The sequence below is a fragment of the Diadema antillarum genome, unplaced genomic scaffold, assembly GCF_040938485.1.
Source record: "Diadema antillarum isolate AM-2024a unplaced genomic scaffold, OU_Dant_1.0 seq00000807_RagTag, whole genome shotgun sequence".
Classification (NCBI taxonomy): Eukaryota; Metazoa; Echinodermata; class Echinoidea; order Diadematoida; family Diadematidae; genus Diadema; species Diadema antillarum.
In genome coordinates this window covers 1907105-1934513 of record NW_027271688.1, presented here as the reverse complement: position 1 = coordinate 1934513, position 27409 = coordinate 1907105, and the positions used below count along the sequence as shown (strand labels likewise).

Below are 27409 nucleotides of genomic sequence, written 5' to 3'. Positions count from 1 at the left end.
GAATTTCATTATAACCGTGTTCATTACAATGGGAGTGCACTGTACTTTGAATATCAGATCACAATGCCACAGCACTGACATACTTGCACATCTATCTGCGAGAGTGTAGGACATTTTGCCCAGAGATATGTGTGGTGTCAATGAATTCAGATCTACCAAGGGGACCAATAACCAAAAGCATGAAAGTTCAAAAGAAGTTCAAATCATTCCTCATTTGGAACTCCCAAAGTTTGCAAAACTGTACCATCTCACGCCATAAGTACTGTGCATAAGGTAAGGAAAGACTCAATTTTACAACAAATAAATAATACTATACAATTAATATCCTTTGAAAATCTTATTTGTACTGAGCCTTAACATAGCTCAAAGTTTCTGCATGCTTCTCTGAAAGAATAAAATCATTACATAATTGTACCAAGAGTCAAAAGAATACAATTTTGTGGTTATCAGGGTGAAAAGGTCATGGAACTTTGTGGACCTGAAAAATCACAGGTCCTGTAAGTTGGACTAATTATACACACATACACAAACAAACTGGAATGGCATGTAAAAATACCCTGCAATATACATCTTTCCAAAGAGTATATCCTTTAAAAATAATAATAATAATAATAAACAGCAAAATGAAAATTTCTCGAGAATAAGTACAGGGAACTCTCAGCTTTCCAGGACACTGTTATATACAATTTACAACGTACATTGCACATTAATACCAGATTAAACATACATGACTAGTAGTTCCTGTTTCTACACATTTCTTATTACGAGTTTCATTTATAAGTGGGATCAAACAGAAGAACTTACAAAAGCATGATTACACCATGTCATTTTCAAGATTCAAAATGAAACACAGTTTCCAGTAGTGAAGCAGGGACCTCACCTCCCTGAACAGAAATATATTTTATGCCCATTGTTCAAGAACAAATCCACCTTTTATAAAGATTGAGAGAATGCAGCAATGGATTTGTCCTTTAACAATGGGCATAAAATATATTTCTATTCAGGGAGGTGAGGTCCCTGCTTCATTACTTGCAATGATTAAGAAGGTGGACTTGTCCTTTAACCCATCAGCTCTCAAGAGAACTTTTGTCAAGAGCACAAGCTGGACCTTTGAAACAGCATGACAGGTATTTTGTCTTCAACACAACAATCTATGGAAGATCTCAATGCAAACTAATGTTCTCACGGGATGTACTACCACTACTTCTGGGTCCTATTTCATAAAACTTGTTTAATATCAGTGACAACTGCCACATTTCTGTGACAAATTTGCTCTCAGCCTAACAGATGCAAGGATTTAAGTAGCTTACAACAACTACAATGTATTACAACTTGTCACTGATAACAAGTTTTATGAAATGGGGCCCAGAGCTGAATTGTACTCGTATGTTACGAATAAAATGCTGTGTTGATGTCCATTCAGGGGTCTGCAGATCATTTCATTATGCATTTATTAATTATATCTTATTACACTAATTTTTGAAGGGAAGTGGGAGGAGCTAGGGCATCCATAGGCCCATCTTGCTGCTTCTTTTGTTTTTGAATCCAAAATATTTCTTTCTCCTTTTTTTTTTAAATTCTAGCCAAAAGTTTGTGGGGGGGATGTACCTGAAGCACATGAAAACAAGAAACTGTGACTTTGAAGCATTTTAACTCTGCAGAGAAGAAAGTAGTGGCAGTAGTACTTCTATACACAAGAATATATGGGTATCCTTTTCATTGCAATTACAGTGGTACTTCTTTTTTTGTAAAGACTTGTCAAGTTTTGACTCCAATTTATCTGAGAGTGCTTTTCAAAAAAAAATGCCTCAGAGCCAATCTCTTATTGTCAGTTGCTTTTTTTCTTCTTGTCAAAGTTTTTGTTTCTTTTCTTTTTCATCTTTGTTTCTTATCATTTCCCCCCCCCCTTTTTTTTTTTTCTTGGTGTAGATGACCGTGAGAACTTGTGCAGGGTTTCCTGCCCTTTTTCGCAGGAGCTGAAGGGGAATCATTGACATCGCTGCTTGTCTAACAGGTTCCGTCTGACAGGAAGGATCATACTTTGGCTGATGTGCGGCGGAGACGCCCTCTGGCAGATTGTGCGCTCACGAAGCACTTTGGACTCCAGCTCGTGGAGGAGTTGAATTTCAGCGGGTCGTTTCATACGCTAATGGAAGTGGTAGCTGCGTGCCGGCTTCAGGTTGATGTAAGTCTTTTTAATCTCCTCGGTTACCGGTTTTTTGATCTCGATGAATTTTTCACCCTTTGTTGTGCACACCTGACCATTTAAGTACCTGACCATTTTCTTTTTATCCTAATGTGCAGAGAGAGAAAAGAGTGTGAGAGGGAAAGAGGAAAGAATATACATGTATACATATCATAAGAGAAAAAGAGACATGAATTCAGTACACAATATGGACAAAAATGTAGAGAGTGTTTTTGATTAACTACACTGGTCTGTAATGTCAAAACAATGGAGATTGGATGCATCTCAAGTTGCATGAAATGACGGATGGAGAAGACTTGATTAGGGAAAATTATGGAAGGTGGATAGTGAACCTTATCAATGCTCCCTGGCATTAAGAATAGCTCAAAACATCGATGGCTCCCAAGGGAGTATAAAATATATGATTGGGATACACACTATTTATATATTTCTTAGTCATGATTTCAAGGTCAAACTACGACAATCAAAACAAATTTCGGCATGAAAAAAAGTCCATGGGATAGTAAGAAAATATTAGAATGTATCACAAGTAAAGTCAGCAAAAAGCATTTGAATGCAAAGATATAACACATTCAAGAGATTAAAGATACAAGTGTAGTTCTACTTAATGTGTTCTTTCTAATCCATTGAGAGTAATCTTTTATCATTCTCTGGTTGTATATCTCAGCAGCATCAGCGGCCTAAACGCTTCAAATGCCATTTACATTTATGTCAAAGTTTTATGTATTTATCTTTAATATGCTAAACTGCATCATCAGTGAATGAAGACTGACATGCATACAACAGAATTACAACAGAAATTCTCAATACAAAATTAAACAGGAACAACGATATAAAAATACACTTAAAGGACAAGTTCACCTTTAATATACAGGTGGATTGAGAGAATGCAGCAATATTAATAGAACACGTCCATGAAAGTTTAAGGAAAATCAGACAATCTGTTCACAAGTTATGAATTTTTTAAGTTTTAGTGTTGCCATTGCTGAATGAGAAGACTTCTACAGCTTGTGATATCACATGTGTAGAACAATTTAAAGAACTATACAGAAAATTCAATATGTTTTCACTTTTCTTGCATATTAAGAGTTAGGGGGAATAATACTACCCTTTATACATCACTAACAAGTCGAGGGAATGTGTACTTTGTTCAAAAATGAAATTTTGTGGAATTCTCTTTATATTTTGCTTATGTTGTTCTACGTATGTGACATCTTAACCTGGAGTAGTCTTCTCATCCAGCAGTGACTTAGCAGAAACTTTAAAAATTCATAACTTTGGAACGGATTATCCAATTTTCCTCAAACTTTCACTGATATGTTCTGTTGATAATTGCTGCAATCACTCAGTCCACATGTATATTAAAGTTCAACTTGTCCTCTAAGCAAGCATGTTTTATTCATCAACCATTAACACTTGCACACTGTCACTAGAAACAATTACAGAAAAAAAAAAAAATGCTGAGTAATAAGTTTTGATCGGACCCTGCTTCACAAAACCTCAGAAAGCTACATAGCTTAATTTTCCTTTAGGTATTTTGGGTTTAATCAGGTTATTTGGAGTTTTGTCTTTTCTAACAGTTACCCTATGTTATTCCACATCCATAATGCTTTTAATTAATTTAGTAGAATAACTTTTTTAATCTCCAGAAATTGGTCATCTCAATCTTTTTCACCTATGGAGTTTGTTAAGGTGTGCATGACACAGTGTTAGCCTATGAAATTTGAAATCCCCTTTTTGCTCCACACACAAAATAACCCTAACTTTAAAGCCTACTTAGCAGCATTCCTACATATTTATTTTCAAATATTCACATTTGTGGTTTAGGAGGATCCAGTTACAATGAGTTGTACCAGTTTCTCATTTTGCAATTCATTGTAACCTCAAAAATCTTCTCATCAACTTTCTGTGGGATTACTGATGGAGGGTCACTTATGTTTTTGATTTGGTCACTTTTTTAGTTATTATTGCCAATCCAAATGCAAGGATGTTTCACTTGAATATTCTTTCATACCAGTCTTTCTGTTACCTATTCAATGAACCATTGGCAACCACTTCCAAACAAAGTCAACAAAACCCACATGCGATTGAACCCTCAGTTCACATGTGTCACACCTACCCAAACAATCTCAATACATTTTACGTCCATGCTATTTGGGCAGAAGCGCATTTTTTTTTTTTTTCACAAAATGGAGCACACTGCTTGTGAAGACACCTCAGACATTTGGTGCAAAAATATTTTTGAAGTAACTCTCTGCAGTATGTTCTATGCTGCAAAGAGAATTTATAGATGACGCACCCAATCTCTCCGATTCAGTCCTTAGGCAACATTCTACGTCGCAAATCACATAGTGCACTCTCGGTTGAAAGCAAACCATTCTCAAAGCCTACAAAGCCAGAGAGACCAGCAGACAAAGTGTGTCATGATTCGACGCGAGGTAAAAAAGTTATCGAGGTAAAAAAGTTATCGTTTATCAATCAGTCGCGGTGTTACTTTGGGCACCGTGGGCCCCCCCGAAGGAGGGAATCTCGGAGGGGTTGAAGGAGATAAAGGCTGGCTGGATCTGCCTCCTATCGCCTGCGAACGAGGGCTTGAAGGCGACAAGCCCTCCACGTGTGTGGGAGGAGGTTGATGAGTGGGAGGGGCAGAGGTAAGGCACTGATGATTTGTCAACTGAATGTGGAAACGTTAGACAAGAAAACATCACCAAATTGATGAGATTCTTTTGTCTCAGTGCATTAAAGGATCCACAGCTGAGTGCCACGCTGGACCTACAAATATCATGCGAGTGGTATCACAGAAAGACAACAACGGTGCATTCCTGTTTCAATTGGCAAAACCATTCTAGAACGATGATTTGAGAAGAAGGGCTAACACTACAGTTGCCTTGGTACACCTGTGGAGATATATAACTTTGGGTGATTTCAGGTTTGGTGCTAGTGCTCGTGCTGGTGTTTTCTGCCAAATTGCCTTAAATCAAGCTCCAACACTGTTGGTCATATTAATGCAAATAATATCAATCATAATTACTGACTCCCCAAAATTACTGTTATCTTCACACCACCATGAAGTCATGCAGGAATTTCACAATGACAAAAGTGATCGCACTTTGGTTAAATTCAAACATAAAAAGATGCAACAATGAATGTTTTGTCTATTAAAATTACGTGATGTTAGGAAGGATTTAGGTGTCACAAATTTCTGAGCATCTCCATAATACAATAATCTTAATAATTTTGCTCCCACGCAGATTTATGTGGCCATGTCTAGAGTGCTTGTGTACTTTAAATGTGTCACTATTGCATAAGCATAGGCTATGCACATACTTGGTGAGGGGAGATGACATGCATCAGTGAATGTGAAAGTGGGTCTTGTACGTATACAAGCATTGCTAACACTAACACCGACTTGAAATTTGATAATCCCTACGGGCTGGTGTTATCCAATACTTTAGAAAAAGCACAGACATTGCCGACAAGAATAGACAACCTAAGTTCAGCAGACCATTGTCATCAGTGCGCTCAACACTAGCTACTGGAACTACATGTACGTCATACTTTGAAGGTCAATCTGCTCACATCGGAAAGACTGCAAATTTGAGATTATTGTTTGTGCTGGTGTTGAGATAGCACTAGTACCGAATTTGAAATTACCCATTGTGCAAAACACTGTTCCGACCAAGTAATTTTGCATGTTGTGATATTTGGCATCTTTTCACTTTGCTTTATGCTCAAATGATATTTCCCTAAACAAAACATCATGGTCTTTCTCATTCACAAAATATTATTCAGCTCTTATCGGTTTTTCTTTTGAACTAATGTGTTGCAGCAGGTTTTAAATATTTCAATAACATAAAAATTCCCATTCGATAATCCAATCCTTAAGAGGTCCTAAAATTCCCACAGACATTGTGCACAACCCATCCAGCCAAAGGTAAAGTGGAGGTACCTGCTTGGGTGCCAGTGGTTTGTGGGTGACCGTGTCATCATGTAGGTCCACGTAGCCGTATTTCTGCAGAATTGAGTCTCTGACCTTCTTGTCATCATGCGTCTTCTTTCTTGAGGACCACTGCACAAAGTAAAGAAAAAAAAATTGTAGAGTGAAAACCCACTCCATGCTTAAGTTGATGTTACCTAACAGAGTACAGTCAAACAAACAGAATAGAAGGATGAGTCTTCCAAATCAGACCAAAAAAAAAAAAAAAAAATTACAAGGTGCAGCCAGGCACGAACTTCATTTTCGTTATATGACAGATACACCCCTCATACTTTACAACAAAATGTGTATGTGGTTATTAAGTTTTGCCTCTACTGTTGGTGCGGTAGGTTGTATGAGCACGATAGCTATTTAAACTCTGCACCCTACTGCACGTCCATCCTGAAATAAACGCTCTTTTAACAGTATTGATTCATTGGGCTTAATCATTTAGAGGCAATAAGCGCTGGAAGCATGCATATTATAAAAACGCACAGACAAAAGTCACACATGAAATTTAAAAACTTGATCAATTCTGCTAAGGCCATCATTGATTGTTTTCCTCTTCACAGAAATTGTAGCAATGCTAAAGATACATGTATTTCATTGGCATGACTTTCTATAGCAAAACCAGATACACAAAACTCTTCCTTAGTCTTGAGGTCCCCCTTTAAGAAAATTATGGAATTTAAGAATTTCACAGGCTAAAGCAGAACAATTATACTGGTCACAGTCACATCTGCATACAAATGAGATGAGCTCATCATGTCTCGAGTCTCCCAATCATCTGCATAAAAAATCTTAAGGATATACCTTTCTTTTCTTCTTTAAAAAAGATTGATTCAAGAAGAAATTGTAGCCTTTGGGTGAAATTGTTCAAGTTTCTTAACAATTTAGCAATGTTTAACTTTAAGGGGATCATAGTTGTAGAATTATGAACAAAACAAATGACTTAACCACTCTATGCACCCACCAATGGAAGATTTGTGGGGTAATGACATCATTACTTGTCTTATTTGCTTATGAAATTTGATGATGACTGATAGAACTGTATTGTGGTAAATTCATTCTTAATCCAATTTCAAGGAAACTTCTATTTTAATACTGTCAGACTCAACCTGAACACGCGGAGGGGTCTTCTAAACCTGCGCTTCTAAGCCAGTGGGCTGCGATGTTGACCAAAAATGATATAAATAAGAGGCATATTGATCTAACTGAGCCTCGAAAAAATGTTTGCGGGTTGAAAATGTTTGAAAAGTGCTCCTCTAAACTATGCATAATCACTATTCAAATGTGATACTACAAGTTGTGTCGTCTAACGAATTCATAAACAAATACATTGAACTAGAAGAAGATTTACTTGCAAGTACATTTGTGACCCTGCATCACAAACTCAAATGCAAGAATTTTTTTTTTAAAATTCAGATTTTAAAGAAAATTCTCAGCATTACAGTGAGATACTGTATTAAAAAGTGGAAATGTTTGCATGAGTAATTTTTTGCACTTCACTGAGTAAGATGAATTTCACATGTTTTTAATTCCACAGAATCAAAATTTAAATTAGCATCAGTATTCACATAATAACAAGCAATTTGCATACTTTTACTTTTGCACTAACGGTAGTTTTCACACTGGAAAGATTTCCACTTTTACAGTTTAACTCATCAGGGGTTGATGTTCCTGACCCTCCACAATAAAAATATTATGAAATCTTGAACACGTTGAAGTGCTACTTCCAAACAGATTCCATTTTTATCACGTGGAGAACAAAAAGGGCAATTCCACGGTAACTCGCGTTACAAATAATGGGTACATTTTTGGGATAATGTGCCAATATCTTTGTAATTGGAAGGATCTACAAGTTACTTTTTTTCATCATGGGTTAAGTAGACATACACCAACTAAATGAATCCAAAAAGAAAAATAAAGGACAAACATGTTGGGATTCTTGAATCATTTAATTTCGGTAACTCGCGTTACACAAAAAGGACATGGTCAATTCTATGAAGACCTCTTTTTGGAAAGTCTCCTCATACTAGACAATCTTGATAAAAGTTTTCCTACCTTGAATTGATAGTGGGTTAGGACTCATAAATTAACAATATCAAAGTTGAGTAACAATGACCTGGAAAAATGTAGGGAGCCTTTATGTCGGTAACTCGCGTTACATTATGTCCACTAACACAGGGTGACACAAATTGATGACATACAATTGTTCTGATGGCACTGAATTTTGTGTTGAATAATCTGAGAGATGCTTATTTGTGTAGATAGTAAAACGAATAAATGTTAAACAAATATTTTACTAATAAACCCAATAGAAGAGTGTGTTTAAGACTAATAAGAGCTTCACTCCTCATAGAGACCTTGAATATGTTTGTATATACTAGATGATATAGGTGTATTATTACATTGTAAGTTTCAGAGTGTAAAGATGAAAAATGTTGAAAGTCTTTTTAAAACAAAACATAAAAGTATCAAACCCTATCTACAAGTTTACGAAACAGCTTACAATCTTTCAAAAATTCAAATCCTATCTTTGTGAGGAGTGAAAACTAGTACATTTCTTTGCAACTGATTGACAAAAAGACCAGTTCGTAATTCCACTTTGTGCATGAACAAAAAAAGATCATTTGTACGAACAGGCATTTTGGTTTGTAAATTCACTGACATAAGCATCTGTGATGCGATGATTATTCATGCGATCCTTATCTAAATGATGCTTGCCAGCACATCCACCTGACAGCAAGAATGGTATTTTGCAATATAAACGGAAATAAAAGCTGTTACTGCATTCAATACAAAACAATGAAATGGATGCCTGCTAAATTATAAACTGATGGGAGTATTCTGATCCCCTGATCTAAATGCAAGTTCATTCTTTTTTTGAACAGAAGTTCCATAAATTGTTATGTCATGCAAGCTTATGCATTATGCTGCTTTGAAAACAAGTGAAGTGCCGAACCAACTGAGAAAAAAGAAAGGTCATTTGTACCAATGTGTACATGAGCTACAGTGTATACGAACTGGCTTATTACCCTGTATCGACGTAAATAAGCACTGAATTGATCAGTGTTTTAGTAGTAGCCATGATAAAAAAGTCATGGGCGTACATACTCAAGCAGTATTCAAACTTACGACCTCCTGATCACCGGACAGGTGTCATCTCCACTAGACCACCGTGCTTTCGCCCGACAGCAAGTGCTGGTTCTAATCCTTATAACATGCAGTGGGTACTGCGTAATTATTCAAATTCATGAAATTCTTCCGTTGAGATGTTTTCATTGCAACTGATTGACAAATTGCCCTACATCAACGTTAATAAGCTCACTGAATTTATCAGTGTTTTATTAGTAGCCATGATAAAAAATCATGGGCATACATACTTGAGCAGGATTCGAACCCACAACCTCTTGATCTCCGGACAGGTGTCATCTTCAGTAGACCACCGAACAAGGATTAGAACCAACACTTGCTGTGCTTTATAGCATTCTGTAATAAAAATTCTGTAATACTGATGCAGGAAATTCAACAGATAAATCTTATGGTCTCATTCACTGCTGGATACATGTACAGTATGCAGTGAAAGCCAGGCTAGACTCTTCAATGTGGCATGTAATCAGTGGCCTTGATGCTAATCACAGTTTATTAGGCTGCCCTCCTTTGTTTCAGTCCAGCATAGTGTGTATAGCACTGCATTTGATTGTTTTCACCACAATCTAGCTCAATTAAGTGCTAAAATTTGCTTATGTTGGGGGAAACTTGTGTTTATAGTTGGTAACTCGCGTTACATGCCGGTAACTCGCGTTACATGGTAACTCGCGTTACACTTTTCATTGACATTTTTTAATGTGATAACAGTGTTTATTCAAGTCAACATCCTGTGTACAGTATCAGGGTGTGATGAATTTAGAAAATTATGATTCCCAACAAATTACCTCCACTGCTTCCTTCAGAATGAAAAATATTTCTTGTTTCGGTAACTCGCGTTACATGGCTCAAGGGCTGAACTTTTATGTGGTGATTAGAATTTTGTGAAGGTGGCATAAAAATTTCCTCATGGAAGACTGAAGTAGAACCAATTTGCTTCTTTAAAATAAATTGATTGAAGTGCTAGCAGAATTTTTCTATTAAAACAAATTATATCAAGTTAAGCATGCATTTTAGCAATTTCGATGACTGAAAATTGTCTTCAACATTTGTAGCTGTTTCTCGGGAAATATTTGACCGATTGATATAATTCTTTGAGTTTCTTTAACTTCAATATATGGGTAATACATAATGAGTAATTCTTTTGCAATATGATAAAGTTGAAATTTTAGTGCCATGTCCACATTCCCATGGAATTGCCCAAAAGAGGATTAAAAGCTTAATAATTAGTAATGAAGTTTCACATTGATATGCTAAAAACATCGAAAAAACCCCCACATAATTTAATAAAATTTCCAATGTATATGGTTGGACGTGTCAATGGTGAACATTCAATTGTTAGAACATGTAATACCAGTGAGATATCAGTCTTCAAATCACAAGCACACAGTAGTTCCCCAGCAAGGTTGTTATCATTCATTTTTATAAAGTACAGTCTGACCTCCCTTATCCGGCCTCCCTTCATCCAGATTTCTCTATTATGCGAGCGCCATCTCAAAGTGATTTTTTTTTTTCAGTCTAATAATTACATGGAAAAGGGGGATTTCAAACTCAATCAATATTCCTACACAAACTCACATGAAGTACATATCATTCCCAACATAATTAACATACATTCACATCAAATCTTTATCTAAATAACGTGCATTCAGACATTAACTACAACAAGAGACCCGGGGGGTCATGCGCTCACCTGAGTATCGCAAGTTCACCTTCCATGCATTCTTGCAGATTCTTACCTGAGAACATTGGAAACTTATGGTGGGGGTAGCTTTCAGAGGTGGGGGTATGGTGTCCATTTACACATTTCATCACACTGGTAAAAATACCTGCCAAGTACACTGTACTTTATAGAATGTTGGATTGTGCAGCTTGCAGAAAAGAAAAAAAAAAAAGACTTAAAGCCCTATCACTTTTGATTAGAACTAGAGAAAAATATTATTGAATATTCATTAATTTAGGTTTGGACCTTCTGGGGCCTCCAAGGAAAGCATGGTGCCCATTCAAACATTTTGAGATCTTATCCCCATAAAAATGCTTCTTGCCAAGTTTGGTGAAAATCCATTATGTTGTTTTCAGCAAGAAGATGAAAATTCAGGCCCGCATTTGGACCGCCCCCCCCCCCCCATCCCATCCCACTTCCTTGGGTCCCAAGGGGGTGGGGGGGGGGGAGGGCACCCCTGATTCTCCCATGAACAAACTTGAAACAACAGTCATCGATATACTGACTCATTGTATTAACTTAGCTCAATCACTTCTGATTCTAGAGAAAATCTGTAAAGATTCCTTACAGGAGGGGGGGGGGGGAAGCAGGACCCCTGGGGCCCCCCAGGTTGGGCATGGTGCCCATTTGATGGAATTGAGATTCTATCCAACTAGGGATGCTACCTGCCAAGTTTGGTGAAAATTTGTGATAGGGTTTTCAAGAAAGAGATAGAAATTTACAATTTCGGTCCAAATTTAGGCCCCCTGGGGACCCCAGATGGGGCATGGTGACAATTTGATGGGAATGAGATCCTTTCTCCCTTGGGATGCTACCTGCCAACTTTGGTGAAAATTCATCAAGGCATTTTCAGGAAAAAGATGAAAATGTACAATTTGGGCCCCACCAGGACCCCTCCCCTGGGTCCCAAGGGGGGCACCCCTGATTCTGCCATGAACAAACTTGAAACTACAGTCATCGATGTACTAATTCATAGTATTAACTTAGCTCTATCACTTCTGATTCTAGAGAAAATCTGTAAAGATTCCTTACAGGAGGGGGGGGGGGGAAGCAGGACCCCTGGGGCCCCCCAGGTTGGGCATGGTGCCCATTTGATGGAATTGAGATTCTATCCAACTAGGGATGCTACCTGCCAAGTTTGGTGAAAATTTGTGATAGGGTTTTCAAGAAAAAGATAGAAATTTACAATTTCGGTCCAAATTTAGGCCCCCTGGGGCCTCCAGATGGGGCATGGTGCCCATTTGATGGGAATGAGATTCTTTCCCCCTTGGGATGCTACCTGCCAACTTTGGTGAAAATTCATCAAGGCATTTTAAAGAAAAAGATGAAAATGTACAATTTGGGCCCCACCAGGACCCCTCCCCTGGGTCCCAAGGGGGGCACCCCTGATTCTGCCATGAACAAACTTGAAACTACAGTCATCGATGTACTAATTCATAGTATTAACTTAGCTCTATCACTTCTGGTTGTAGAGAAGAAGAGTTTTTAAGATTCCTTCATTTTAGGGGGTTTGGGCCCCTCTGGGGGGCCCCCCCCCCCCCCCCCCAGGTGGGCTATGGTGCCCACTTGAACAAAATTGAGATCCTATCCCCCTAGGGATGCTACCTGCCAAGTTTGGTGAAAATCTGTCAAGGGGTTCTCCGGAAGAAGATGAAAATGTAAAAAGTTTACGCACGACGGACGACGCACGACGGACGAAGAGTGATCGCAATAGCTCACTTGAGCCTTCGGCTCAGGTGAGCTAACAAAATCATTGCCAGAACATGAACAGAAAACTTTTCATTAAATCAGGGCACCATACAGGCTGTTGTTCATTGAGCAAATTATCAGAGAATTCTGAATGCAGACCAGCTGATGAGGACGTGACATGTTCACACAATACGTGCCCCTCTCGCTCTCATTGCCACATGTAGGTCACATGCACAGCCGTCAATATGACTAGACTCGCAATGGTTCGAGTTCATTGGCTGGGCGATGAATGACATTAACACTCACTATTTGTACCATTGGGTAAGCAGCTGCATGTATCAAACACTGAGTCTCCCATATCTGGCCAAATCCCTTATCTGGACGAGCGCCGGTCCCGACATGTCCAGACATTAAGAGAGGTCAGACTGTATGACAATTTGACAGTGACGGAAGTGCAGCAAAAGTTCTTCTGTAATGTGAGATTTTACCGTTGGCCTCTGACGTACTGTGACGTGATGGCAAGGACGTATGTGTGGGTGTTACATATCTCACAAATTATGTCTCATCAAGGACAACTTCATCAATCAGCCCAAAGCACACAATTGGTGAAATTTTTAAGAAAAAAACAATGCAATGTTGACCTTTACCGAACCTTGTGTCCCACACAGTACCATTTCAAATGGGTCCTTTTTTTCTTCTCTCTCTCCCTCTTAAGTTACAACATAAGCACAAAATTTGAAAAACAAAAAACCAAAAAACAGAACAAAACAAGACATAAAACAGAGAAATCAACATTCAGTACACTTGGCCCTACTTTTATTATCATCTCGAAGGTGCTAGACTTGTTTTGACTAGAAAACAAAACAGGCACAAAATATATTCATCTTGTGAATCATAGCTTCAGGATTTTCAAAATCAGATGGCCATTGAGTGTAGTCGATTCGGACCTCTTGGGGTCTTGAATGCCAAACATGGAGGAAAGTCAACAACACTCCAGCGCCTTCATAAGTTTCCTCCTACCTCATCTTTTGTCACCACTGGGACGTCGTCATCACTCTCTACCCTCAACAACATCAACTGAACAGCCTCTTCCAGCTGACCATTGGCGGTTGCCAGGCAACGGCGGGCATCCAATGCGCAGGATGCGGGGAACATCTCGAGGAGCTGTCTGATTTGCATATCGGCATCCTCATCACTGGAATCCTTGAAGAAAGTGGATAACAATCATAGCATAAGAATGGCAGTCTGCAAAAAAAAATGTAAGTCAAATAATGACTGGCTACATTGACTAGACAAAAGATGAAAGCATGTTATGCAATGACTCTCAACCTGCTAGATTTTGTGGGGAAACTCAGCAATAAAAAAAAACATCTGTCTGAAAACAATTAGTCTCTGATGTGATATGAATAGAAAAACAAATGAAAGCCTCTTGGGCTAGACGAGTGTTTGGTTGTTTGTTTGTTTGTTTGCATAATGTAAAATGTAAGTCAAATAATGACTGGCTACGTTGACTAGACAAAAGATGAAAGCATGTTATGCAATGACTCTCAACCTGCTAGATTTTGTGGGGAAACTCAGCAATTAAAAAAAAATCTGTCTGAAAACAATTAGTCTCTGATGTGATATGAATAGAAAAACAAATGAAAGCCTCTTGGGCTAGATGAGTGTTTGGTTGTTTGTGTGCTTGTTTGTCTGTTGTTTGTTTGTTTGTTTGTTTCATAATGTACAATGTAAGTCAAATAATGACTGGCTACGTTGATTAGACAAAAGTCGACAGCATTTCATACAATGACTCTCAACCTGCTAGATTTTGTGTGGAAACTCACCAATGAAAACACATCTCAGTCTGAAAAAAAAATAGTCTCTGATGTGATATTAATAGAACAAATAAAAGTTTTTTGCGCTAGATGAGTGTTTGGTTGTTAGTTTGCTCACTTGTCTGTTTGTCTATTTGTTTGTTTGTTTGTATGTTTGTTTGTTTAAGGTTAAGAAAGGCAACAAACTTCTGTTACTGTGGGAATTGCTTTGTTTATTTATTTGCATTGATCTGCATGAAGTAGAAAAAATTGTGCATTGCAAGGATGATATGGCCACATGAACTTTTGACTCAAATTTATCACGGTTTCGCCTAACAGTCTAAAAAAAGGCAAATGTCCTGCAATATCCAACTCTGGCACCAGGTTCGATGGACATCTGATGGACATGTAAAAGTTTATACATTGAAAGTAAACCAATTCCCATTGCAAGAATAGTGCTAGCACATAATAATTAATCCATTGCCTGTGAGACATTGTTATTTCCCATAGGTTTAGTAGTAGTATATCACGCATTTCATTGTTACAATTTTGTGATTGATATTCGCAAAATAATATCGGAACACCAAAGTACAGGCAATTACCATTATAACAAAGTCCTTGGGGCCAGTAGTTTTCTTTTGTTAAATAAAAAAATGTTTCCAACCAAACAATAATGTAAATAAAGATATTTAGATGACAATTTTGGGACCTGAATTTTTACTTCATTGAAATGAGATTTATTTTCATTAAAACTGTGCTTGTTATAACAGGAATGCACTGTATCATCTCCCATCACAAACATACTATGTATGTTATCTCCAAGGTGGATAATCTACAAGTTTGCTTCTTGAGAAAAGATGATGCTCATATCCCATTCTGTTGCTGTGGTTCTCAATCACAGATGTGGCTACATGTACTCGCACAATTTTCTCATGTCTTGATTCGTGGTCTGAACTTCACACTGTAATGATTTAATTGATTGAAAAACAGCATATTGACCACAATGGGCTAGCAAAAGCAGGGATAATCTTGCACTCACATAAGATTGCTCTAAATTTCAAAGACTGTGTGATGCATTAGTGTCACAACCACACAAAAATCCCCCCCCCCCTCCACCACCACCACCACCCTTATAATAACAGACAACAAAACAAATCCTCAACTATAAGATTGAAGCAAAATCACATTTTGGAGATGTACCTACCTTTGGTACTTGGCCCTTGCCACTGTTTCTCTCTGGGCTGGAAGTGATCTCAATCAATGTGGACCTGGTCTTCCCGGGGACAGGTAGGCATTCAGGCTGATCCCCGATGGGGGACATACAAGGAGAAACAGATCCGGGTGGAGTGTTCTCTGCAGGGACATACAGTGTATGATGCAGAATGACATATAATATGCCTTTTAAAACCAAATAGGCTAGCTTTGCTCTGTGACACAAGTATAGTACAGCTGTATATCATTCACACACACACACCACACACACAGACATACAGACACACACATACATTATACATACACATTATACATATACACATATTTGTAGATATTCAAAACAGATCCCATCATTTACGTTGACACTAATTCCACACTTGCTACCAACACACAGGTTCTGTAACTCTCAGTCTATTCAATTGGTCTCTGAAAATTGCTAATGCGAGTCTACATTAGGCATGAGCAATAATAACATTATTTTTTTTCAATATCCTATAAAAAACAACAACAAGCTGTCTGAGGATGTACAGTTTCAATCTACTGCCGATACAAAAACCGATCTTACTTGGACGCAGTACTCTTTTGTCAAGAAAAATAGAAACCATACACTCTTCTTTTGTATTTTCTGCACGCAAGGCCTGCCAGAACACAAACTTTGCTAAACCAAATTATATTACATCTTAGCAGATAAGGTATTTACTACATGGGCTATATTTTGTTGTACTAGGAGAAACAGATTGTGTTTTTTTTTCTTCTAGTAATGTGACACTAGCAATCTTTACTCTTTCCTTTTCCTCTCCTCTCCGGAGGCTACAAGCTAGGGTGTTCAACATCAATGTCTTACATCAGAACTGAGCTCGCTGTCAGCATCAAAGGTACTCTTTACCATTGGGAGTAGTGATTTCAAAAATGTTAGAGATATCACATTTGATGCACATTGTATGTATAGGTCAGCTGTATCACAAAACATCCTACCATATAAGAATTTTGTAAAAAAGCCGACAATATACAAGGAGATATCACTATTTTCCACACTAAACCATATCTGTGTACAGTTTAGTCTAGAAATATCTTTATCATTAACTATTGTTCTCATTTTGTATATTTAACAATTAATATATATCATCTATCTACTGATTTAACTTTTCACATTGGTTGTTTCTATCCCTAACTCATATTTTAGAACTATTTTGAAACACTAAAGCTGGGGTTTTGTTTCATCTGCAAATGGTAAATAATGCCTTTAAGGCCAACAACATTCAACAAACAATTCCAGAGAGATCAAAAGGCAATAGAACATTATTTGCTCATCTTGTGAAAGAGGTAATTTCACATGTAACACATGACAAGTATTCGAGTTATAAAGCAAAATTGCAAGAGATCTGAAACACCCACTTTCACCATCAAACACAATTTTCCTTCTAACCCTTGTAAGACCACCACCACCACAGAATACCTTTAAATTTGCATTTAGATGAACTGCAAATGGTTGTGACAATGTTAAGGTGACAATAAAGCATAATTTACCTTTTTCTTTCTGATGTGTGACATCATCGGCAAGCTTGAAGATCCAATCACAAATCTTCTCACTGCAAATTAAACCGGATACTGCCAAGTGGTACTTTAATGCAGCAACAAGAAGTGCTCTACCAAATCCATTTTGTGTAGAACAATCTCAGAATTACAGAGTTTTTAAGATCAAACCAGACTAAGCCTTCAAAGCAGTTATACTCCCTCTAAATTGGTCATGTCTTGCATTACAAATATGATGGAGTCTAAAAGACATCTTCTAGATATCTCCAAATAAACATGCACAAATACATGTATCATAATGCACAATCTCAACTACATCCTGGTAACAATAATAAAAATGATAATAATGATAATGAAAAAATTGTAAAAACATCTATATAGAGAGTTTTAATGCAAGAATAGATATAATCATTTTTATCAGCTTAAGATACGTTTAACTCTGCTGAAAAACAAAATAAAATGTGATATTCTTAATAACATCTTCAAAAAGGTTCTTGTTATGTACAGTATAAGAGTGCAGTTTCATCAAAAAGAGGTTATTTTCTTTTATTTGATGATGACCTTCCTTGGAAGAAAAAAAATGAAGATGGCATTTATCTGTTTTTCCATTGAAAGTCTTCATGTTCACATCTTTAAAAAATGGTAGAAATAAAGAAATAAAAGAAATGATGCACTCTTCTCATGAAATCTTGTATGCCCACTGAATGACTCCTCTGGACGTAGAGCATCATACCTGCTAACGGCTTCAAATCCTGGAATGTAGGCCTGCATCATCTCCACAAAACTCTCAACCTCAAACCCATCATCGCTTCCAAGATCCTCCAGGACGCCCAGCATGTAGGAGAGGACAATTTCATCTATGCCGCTGGTCGGGACAGAAACGCAGAAAAGTTTGCCGAATTGGAACCACTTGGTATCTCATCTTGACAGCTCAAATCTCTTAACATGACTAGATACCTTAAACAGATGACAGCCCAGCCATGAAAATCGAAATTTAAAGAAAAAAAAAAAAAGAACATTCTAGAAGAACCTATTTGCTACTTAGCAAGTGGGAGAGGTTTCCAGCCCATTTACAACAATTTGGTTTTTCAGAACAACCATCAATGAAATAAAGTAAAAGGCAGTTCATTTGTTGTTTTCTATCATATCTTTAGAATATAGTTAGCAACAAAGATAATGACCAGTTCTTTTCAATATGTATGGCAAAATACAAAGCAGTAACAGGATATTAAAACAAACTGAACACGTAATGGTAGTTTCCTCTCAATTTTCATTGCACATGTGACCTTGCATCACAAAACTAGCAAACAGTTGTCTGAAAAGAATTCAAGTTTGGGTCAAATAAAAGATGCACTGATTTAGAATGATACTTAATTCATTACAGTTTCCTGTCCACAACAATGAGCATTTATATCCAACCTGAAAGTAAACTGTGAGAAGAAAAAAGAACTTTGACACTGAGTGCGCTGAATCATGCCTTAATAAGCCTGAGACAACCAAAAACCAAGACAAAACAACAGGATTTAAAACTATGAACAACTTCTACAAAGATATAATCTGATTATATTTCACATACATTTAAGGACATTCTATTCATGAATCATGGATGCCATCTTTAAACTGCATTGTAGTATTCTGAGGGCTGAAAGGGAGGGAAACAGAATTTTTACCTTTCCTGCAATAGACATACCCATGTGTAGTATTATAATTGGGGGAAAAAGAAGTTTCCATGAAACCTGCAATATTTTGAGTAAAAAAAAAAGTATAAAATACTTGTACTGCCAAAATGTAAAAGTTTACATCTCTGATTATTATTTTATTCTAAAGGAATCTGACTGATCTACAAGTAACTGCTTTAATGCATGCTTCCATGCTCCACTTTGGTAGAAACTGGAGAAAAAAAAAGAGTCTAGGATAACTTTGGTTCATAAAAATGATAAACACCAAAAAAAAACAACAACAAAAAACAAACATATATCTACATATATCATGCCAGGATTTCTGTCAAGGTGCAGATTTCTAAAGAAAAAGATATTATAATGCTATCTAAAGTGTTTTTACTATGGCCACAACTGCTATTGCCAGCAGACTCAAACTAGAAATGTCGCTACAGCGACTGGTTATACCCCCGTCAAACAACATTTGATAAGCTTTGGTCAAAACAACATTTGATAAGCTTTGGTCAAAAAACTGAGGAAGTAGTTAAATCCGCAAGATCTTTCCTTGATCTTCTGCCATTAATATGCCGTTACCATGGCAACGTACTTTCGGGTACTGTCGAAAAATGCGTCTTGCACATCTACAACCAAAGGCACACGTCTGTACCAAGTTTCATGGAAATTGGGCAAAAACTGAGGAAGTAGTTTGCAACACAAAATTTTCCATCATTTTGGCTCATAATATGTGAGCTGTTACCATGGCAACATACTTTTTGTCACTGTCAAGAAATGTGTCATGCTGACCTATATCCTAAGACAAACATTCAATATGAATTCCATGAGAATTGGAAGAACACTGATGAAGCAGTTTTGCCATGAAGCATTTTGCCCTATATTTTACCAATAACATGCCGTTACCATGGCAACGCACTTTTTGCCACTGCAGAAATATGTGTCTTGCACATTAACATATTCAGATGAACATCTGTACCTAATTTCATAAAAATTGATCAAAAACTGTGGGAGGAGTTTGCGACGCAAGATTTGTACCCATTTTTGCCCATAATATGCCGTTACCATGGCAACGTACTTTTGGGTACTGTCAAAAAATACGTCTTACACATCTACAACCCAAGGCACACATCTGTGCCAAGTTTTATGGGAATCGGTTGAAAACTGAGGAAGTAGTTCGCGACGCAAGATTTGTACCCATTTTTGCCCATAATATGCCGTTACCATGGCAACGTACTTTTGGGTACTGTCAAAAAATACGTCTTGCACATCTACAACCCAAGGCACACATCTGTGCCAAGTTTTATGGGAATCGGTTGAAAACTGAGGAAGTAGTTCGCGACGCAAGATTTGCAACGGACCGACCGCCCGACCGACCGCCCGACCGCCCGACCGCCCGACCGCCCGACCGCCCGACCGACCGCCCGACCGACCGCCCGACCGACCGTCCGCTGATTCCTATATACCCCCTTTAAACTTCGTTTGGCGGGGGTATAACCAGGCAATTCAGGATTGATTATCTATGGCCTTATCCACTAAAAGCAAATATAGCCAGGGCAATGCACTTTCCGTTTCCATCACTACCTCAAGACCAACACGTTAAAGGACAAGTCCACCTTCATACACGTAAGGATTGAGAGAATGCAGCAATATTAGTAGAACACATCATTGAAAGGTTGAGGAAAATTGGACAATCCATTCAAAAGTTACGAATATTTTAAGCATCTGCGCAGTCACTGCTGGAAGAGAAGACTACTGTACTACATTGTATGATGTCACATGCGTACAACTATAAGGAAAATAAAAAGAGAATTTCACAAAACTTTACTTTTTGAATAAAGTGCACGGTTCTTCGACTTGCTACTGACGTATGTTAAGGGTAATATTATTCCCCCTGCCTTCTGAAAGAGAGAAGTCGAGTGTTCTTTTGTTATGCCAGAAAAATGGAAATATGTTGAATTTTCTTTATTCTTTCTTTATATCATTGTACTCATGTGACATCACAAGCAATAGTAGTCTTTTCATCCAGCCGTGACTGAGCAGAAACTTCAAAAATTCATAACTTTTTAACGGATTGTCCGATTTTGCTCAAACTCTCACTGAAGTGTTCTACTAATATTGCTGCATTCACTCAACCCACATGTCTGTGAAGGTGAACTTGTCCTTTTACTCTGCAAACTTTTGCACTGGACCAACAAACCACATGCTGGTTTCTTGATCTCCATTGGACCTCTCTTGGAGAGGATGACAGAATGTTTTTTTAATATTGGATTGTATTGAACTGAATATTTTTCTTTTGTCCACAAATAAAACTGGAAAAATATTCTTTCGACCAGCATTACATACAAGAAAAACACTTGTAGAACAACTGTTCAAAAAACACAGAAGGGAAAGGTCAGAGTGAAAACAAAAACCCACACTCATTCCTGTTGGTAGAAATATCATGCACACAACACCAATCCATTTAAACTAAGTTAACCAATAATACAAGTTCTTTTAAACAAGTGACTAACACAAAACTTCATATAGTTATCTTCCATTACATAGTCTGACCAGACTCCAGTCATTTGAAACGTATAAATGTTTTATGCAAAAAAGAGAAAGAAATGTGAACGCTACATTGCCATTGTCATTTTGTCACATTACTGTTGTCATTATTTTCATCTTAAACACTAGTATCAACATATTTGTCACTATCACCATTACCACCTGTCAACAATTTATCAGGTTGGTAAACTACTTGAAATTTTAGCATGTCAGCAATGTTGCATGGAGGGGGGGGGGGGGGGGACTCATGAAAGTGTATACTGTAAAAGTGGTTTCTTTCGCGTACAGAAACTTTCGCGGTTTCCATCGGTGCCGACTTTTTCGCGTGTGTTTAAATTCGCGGTCGGTAATGATAGCGTTGTAACAAGCCACGAGTTCAAAACATTTTCGCGTGATGTTAAATTCGCGGTTCAACCTCAAAGCGCAAAAATAAAACCACCGCGAAAGAAACCACTTGTACAGTACTGCCTAGAAACACATTGTCATTCCATGTGGCAAAGGGTCCTGGGAAGAATTCTCTGGACACTCTCCGGTGCCATCTTACAAATTTATGTAGAGTATCTTTTAAAATTTGACCTCTGTGAATGAGATGCAACTGAGGATAAAATCTTGTAGTTTTCAAGTTTGTGGATACATTTGAGTTTCTTTGTGTCAGCACATTATCAATTTTAGGCACTTGATGCTCTGCCTCTGAATGATGAAAATTTCTTGGGATGGCTGGCAAAAATAAATCAAGCATGCTGCTGCAAGCCAACAACATGTTAAAAGCCCCTTGTGGACCATCCTGCATTATCACTGTGACTTACTCAAGAGATGCATCTGGGATGTGTTCAGCAACAAACTCCGAGAGAGAGGTCTGTATCAACACATGGCCAGCATCACAACTCTCAGCAGATGCCATTGTGGTGGGCAAACATCTAGACGTCTAGAATGTTCAAAAGAAAAGATTTGGTTCATCATAGGTGGAATTCTTTTTATTATCTTGTATTTTTAGCAAAGCAAATACCATGATTATAAGATACGTTGGTTCTTGCATTCATCTACAGAGCGGATCTTAGAAGCATATTGCACCATTCACTTTCAAGAGAAGGTTCAGGGTTTGAATAGTGCCACAGCACTTGTCTTTTGGAACTTAAATCAGCTAAATACTTTGTCGACATGGAATGGTGATCCTTTTTGCGCTGGTGTATAGTGAATGCCTGGTAGTGGTAAGAATCAAAACATTATACAGTGCACTCCCGTTACAACGAACACGGTTATGCACTTGTCAATGTAATGACGCACCCCACTACCCCCGGACATGGGTGCGTCATGGTCATTTTTTGACTGACCACACGGGGTTTTTGACGGACACCACAGTCACTTTTTTGATGGACATAACGCTGCAAGTGACGAACACCACAGTCACTTTTATGACGGACAACACGTTGAAAGTGACGCACACCTCGGTCACTTTTTTGACGGACATCCTCGGTACATTTGACGCACCCCCGTAAATACTGAAACGATTTTTGCATACGTTTTATTCAAGCAATTTCATTTTCTTTTGGTTCGTACACATAATTTGTAAAAGTTTCGGCAAGTTTTCCTTACCATGTAAGCACCGTATTGTCATTCACCGTACATCACGCTGCTGCTACCATATTCCGTACAGTAGTATGTATTCTGTGCATGCAATCCATACATGACAATCACATGTTGTGTGCAGAATGCGCTGAGTGTGCGCGGCCATTGCTAGTGCGGTGGATGCATACTGCTGCAACGCAGGTAGGTACACACCACGCCACGGCATTCATATTCCCGCTCGAGTACTGCGTAACTACAGCCTAGTCGCGGTACGTAGAGATTCGCACAGCTAGCTAACAGCGTCGCGCGCGCGTCTGGTCAGCTGGTCGGGCTATCCCGCGAGCAGAAAATGGCATGCGGCAGGTAGTTCTTCTGCTGCCGTTTCGACAGGAAAGATTGAACTATAAAGTTCTTACATCGCTGAACAGTCCCTGGTTTGAGATTGAGTATGCATGATTTCATGGGTTTGTTGGAGGGAAAATGTAAGGAGAAAGGGTGGCTTTTAAATTCTTTGCTTGCCAGATTCTGGCAAGCATTTTTTCCTCTTATTCCAAAACGCTTCCCGACTTTGATTTTCACTTGCCGCGGGAAAGCGCTCAATGTAATTTCACTCGCGTTACGTGTATCCGGGACCGGTAGCGTGCAAAAATGCGTGCAGTTTTCCATAGCCAAGTAACGTACCATGACCCACCCCTCGGTTCAAAATAATGCGTGTTATTTTCCATAGCCAAGTGACGTACCATGACGCACCCCTCGGTCAGAATTTTGACCAACAATGATGGGATTTTGACGCACCCCTCGGTCAAAAATTTGACGGACAAAGCTGGTAAAATGACGAACACCTGGGTCACAAATTTGACGGACCAAACGAGGAAATGACGCACCCATGTCCGGGGGTAGTGGTGTGAGTCATTACATTGACAAGTGCATTATAACGAAATTTCGTTATAACGAAGTAAATCTTCTGGTCCCAAAATTATCACCATTAAAATCTATGGTACAAAATTCGCTTATAACGAACACGGTTATAGCGAAATTTCTGTTATAACGAAGTCTTTTCCGAGCACCACAGAGAAAGAAAAACAAAAGAAATGTATTCCGTTATAACGAAATGCGAATTGCTTTCGAAAATACGTAGCGGAACAAGCATGGGTGAACGCTTCACACCACTGTGTGTTTGCTCCTTGTGTCACGCACAGTTTCTGAGGGGAACTTGCGTTTATTATTGTAATACAGTTATTCCATCACATTTCACATAGCTTTCCAGTGTATGATGAGTATTCAACAAACAGAATATGATATATACATATACGTGGTTTCCTTGTTTTCGTTATATATTGTATTTGTTCGGTTATAACGAAATTTCGTTATAACGAAAGAAAACTGCCGGTCCTGAGCATTTCGTTATAACGGGAGTGCACTGTAGTACGGCTGGATTTAGGTAGGGTGTGTGCTCCATTTGACCGAAAAATCGGTCTGTATCTTGTCATCAGGGATATGTTCTACGGACACTACAACTGGCTTTACGGAATGAATCCCTCCACCCTCAAGAGGAGAGCCGTAAAAGCAAGAAAAAAATGATTAAAGACTCCTCCAGACAGACAGATTTTTATGTCTAGTGCTCCATAACAATAAACATAGCACTTTGCAGACAATTATAGCTGGACTACAAGTTACGTACATGTAGACATTGATGACATTCCATATTCTATTTCTATTTTAATGACACAGATTTAATCATCTAGCATGAGAAGTACAAGAGGCCAGGTGTTGGATTCTGTACAGTGCCACTCAGTGCATGCAGTGTCAGTGCTCACACTGTCACAGGGTTTATGCCGTATAGATCTAGACTAGACTAGACTAAATTAATATAGAATCTATATGGTTTTGGTGTCACTCCCTTCCCACCCCACGTAAATTTATCTCAGTAATCAAAATTCATAAATCTATAGCTTCACTAGCACCATTATCTTGAATGGTATTTGTTAACATGGTATCATAACATATAGTTATCGTCGCTTGGATAACTCAAACCCGAAAGGCAAAACGTTTATCATACATAGTCAATGTGAATAGGTCTAGATCACTCGGTCTTTCAGTAGCAGTGTTTACACTAACACGATTATGAATACATGGGACTGAATCGTGATCTTGTCAGTTGCAAATTCAGCCCCATGAATAAAACTTGTTCGATAGTCCTTGACATCGCAATAACCTTAATCATGGCACGGAATCTTTGCATAACCTGAATGCCTACCTTTTCTCGCGCCTTTGTCGTATATGTGTACTGCTAAGGTGCAGAATAGAGGTCCAAAACACGTAGCACGTCTCTACCCACACAACAACAACGATTAACGTCACAACTGGCGCTATTTATGCCAATCATTACATTACAGTCAATTCGACCGCGCAAATGCCGATGCCCAATGCCCACCTAGTAGTCCCTGTACCATAACATGTTGTTGTTCCCTGGCCTCTTTGCTCTTCAGTCTTCCCCGCCCTCAATCGTTCGTGACCCCACTACCAATCCAGTAAGGGGGTACGAAGGCATTGCAAGAAAGTTGCAATTAATTGCAAGCACCCTTCTTGCAACAGCAACTAGCGATCGATTACAAGTTGCAGTTGATCTATCTATTACAAAGTTTGCGATAGATATTTTGCAATTGATTGCACTTCGACTTTCTTGCAACACACCCCCCCCCCGATAATTCCAACAGCATCCAGAGTCAAATGCTGTGGGAGTCATTTCCACAAGACGAAAATATGCATTATGCTGTGTTTGATGAATAAATTTTATAAGTGGTCATTCAGCTTTGAAGAAAACTTGAGAATTTCACGTAACAGCAGTACTATTTTATTGGCTCAAGATGATATTTTGGCCTGTAGTAAGACTTCGAATATATATTTCAGAAGATAATATTCGCTGGTTTTATGATCAGTCGAAAAATATGTGTGTTGGTAGCAGATGAGGAAAGAACAACATCAGTGGAAAACAATGGCAAAACATGCCATTCAATGGTAGGTTGCAATTATCATAGCTGAATTTCAATAATGGGCTTTATAAAGTGGGGGGCTATAGTGGCACTAACATTATCTTAGGCCTATAATTATTTTGTTGTACAGCTAGCATCAGAAGGGCCCCGTAACACAGCAGACATTCTTTACAGTTCCTGAAAAAAAAAATCAATTCAATTTGCTAAATTCAATTCGATTTAATTCAATTCAGTTACACTTTATTTCCACCAATGAAAAAGAAACACATGATACAAGAACGCATGGTTCCCTGACATTTTTTTTTTCTTTTGCTCCTGCGACAACTAGGGTAGGCCTACATCCTCCCTTGAAATAGAGAGCGCTATGCCAAACATAAATTATACCTACAAACATATCCCTGACCCAAATCCTAATCTTATCATGATCAAACTAAGCCTAAAACTCTATCACAACCCCAGTGATGGATCCAGGAGGGGAGCGCACAGGGCGCGCGCCCCCTCCCCCTTTGTGTACAGTTCTGGTCGAGGTGAGGATTTAGCTTTTAACGTTTTGCGAGATATTCAGAAACCACTCTATGAGATGTCAAAGAGCATGCAATTCTAAGGGGTATCAAAAGTTTGTTTGATGAAAATCGGTTTTGAAATGGCTGAGATATCCAAAAGCAAGGTGAAACAAAGAGATCCTAATAAAAGGCGTGGCACGTCACCTTTATCACTTTTTTGGATATCTCAGCCATTTGAAAACCAATGTTCATCAAATAAACGTTGAATCCTTCTTAAAATTACATGCTCTTTCATATTTCATTAGAGGTTTCTCATTATCTCACTTAGGAATGTTCAAAACATGAATCCCCACCTCCACCAGTACTGTACAGTCACTTTTTAAAGCTAAAGAATTAAAAAGAAAAAAAAAATCGAGGGGGGGGGGGGGGGCGTTATAGCTCCCCCTTTCATTTTGTAAAGGCGCCCCCCCCCCCCCGCCTTTATGTCATGTTTGAGGGAGTGGACTGAATGCTCTATGAAGAAGCACGACACGATACGTCTAAGTGCCTGCGTGGGCAGATAAAGGGTTAAAGAAGAGAAGTGAAAATATTCCTGTAAAACAATGACTTGAAATCCGTTCTTCGTGTGTTAATGCTCCTTGAAAACCATCGTGTAATTTAGATTGTGATTGTCTGCGTTTAGTTGATATTCTACGGATGATTAAGGGTCAGAGGCAGTACCGTCTCGAAATTGACTCCTTGCTTGAGCACAGCAAAGCCTATAAACAAAGTTTAAAGTAGATCCTCTGATTGTCAAGCGATTATAACGGTCGGCACCTTATAACGGTCGGCACCTTAACTACATA

General features: G+C 38.4%; 1 protein-coding gene across 1 annotated transcript; it reads right to left on the bottom strand.

Moving 5' to 3' along the window:
• Positions 1-1988: 1988 nt before the first annotated feature.
• LOC139739576 (CUE domain-containing protein 2-A-like) lies at positions 1989-25425 on the bottom strand. The gene is made up of 8 exons (XM_071650180.1): positions 25326-25425; positions 22309-22427; positions 18019-18150; positions 17280-17341; positions 15745-15893; positions 13765-13947; positions 6156-6275; positions 1989-2293 (listed from the first exon to the last, which is right to left on the bottom strand). Exons 2-8 carry the CDS (start codon positions 22401-22403, stop codon positions 2147-2149), a joined length of 888 nt encoding a protein of 295 aa, XP_071506281.1. The 5' UTR covers positions 22404-22427; positions 25326-25425; the 3' UTR covers positions 1989-2146.
• Between the last annotated feature and the right edge of the window lie 1984 nt (positions 25426-27409).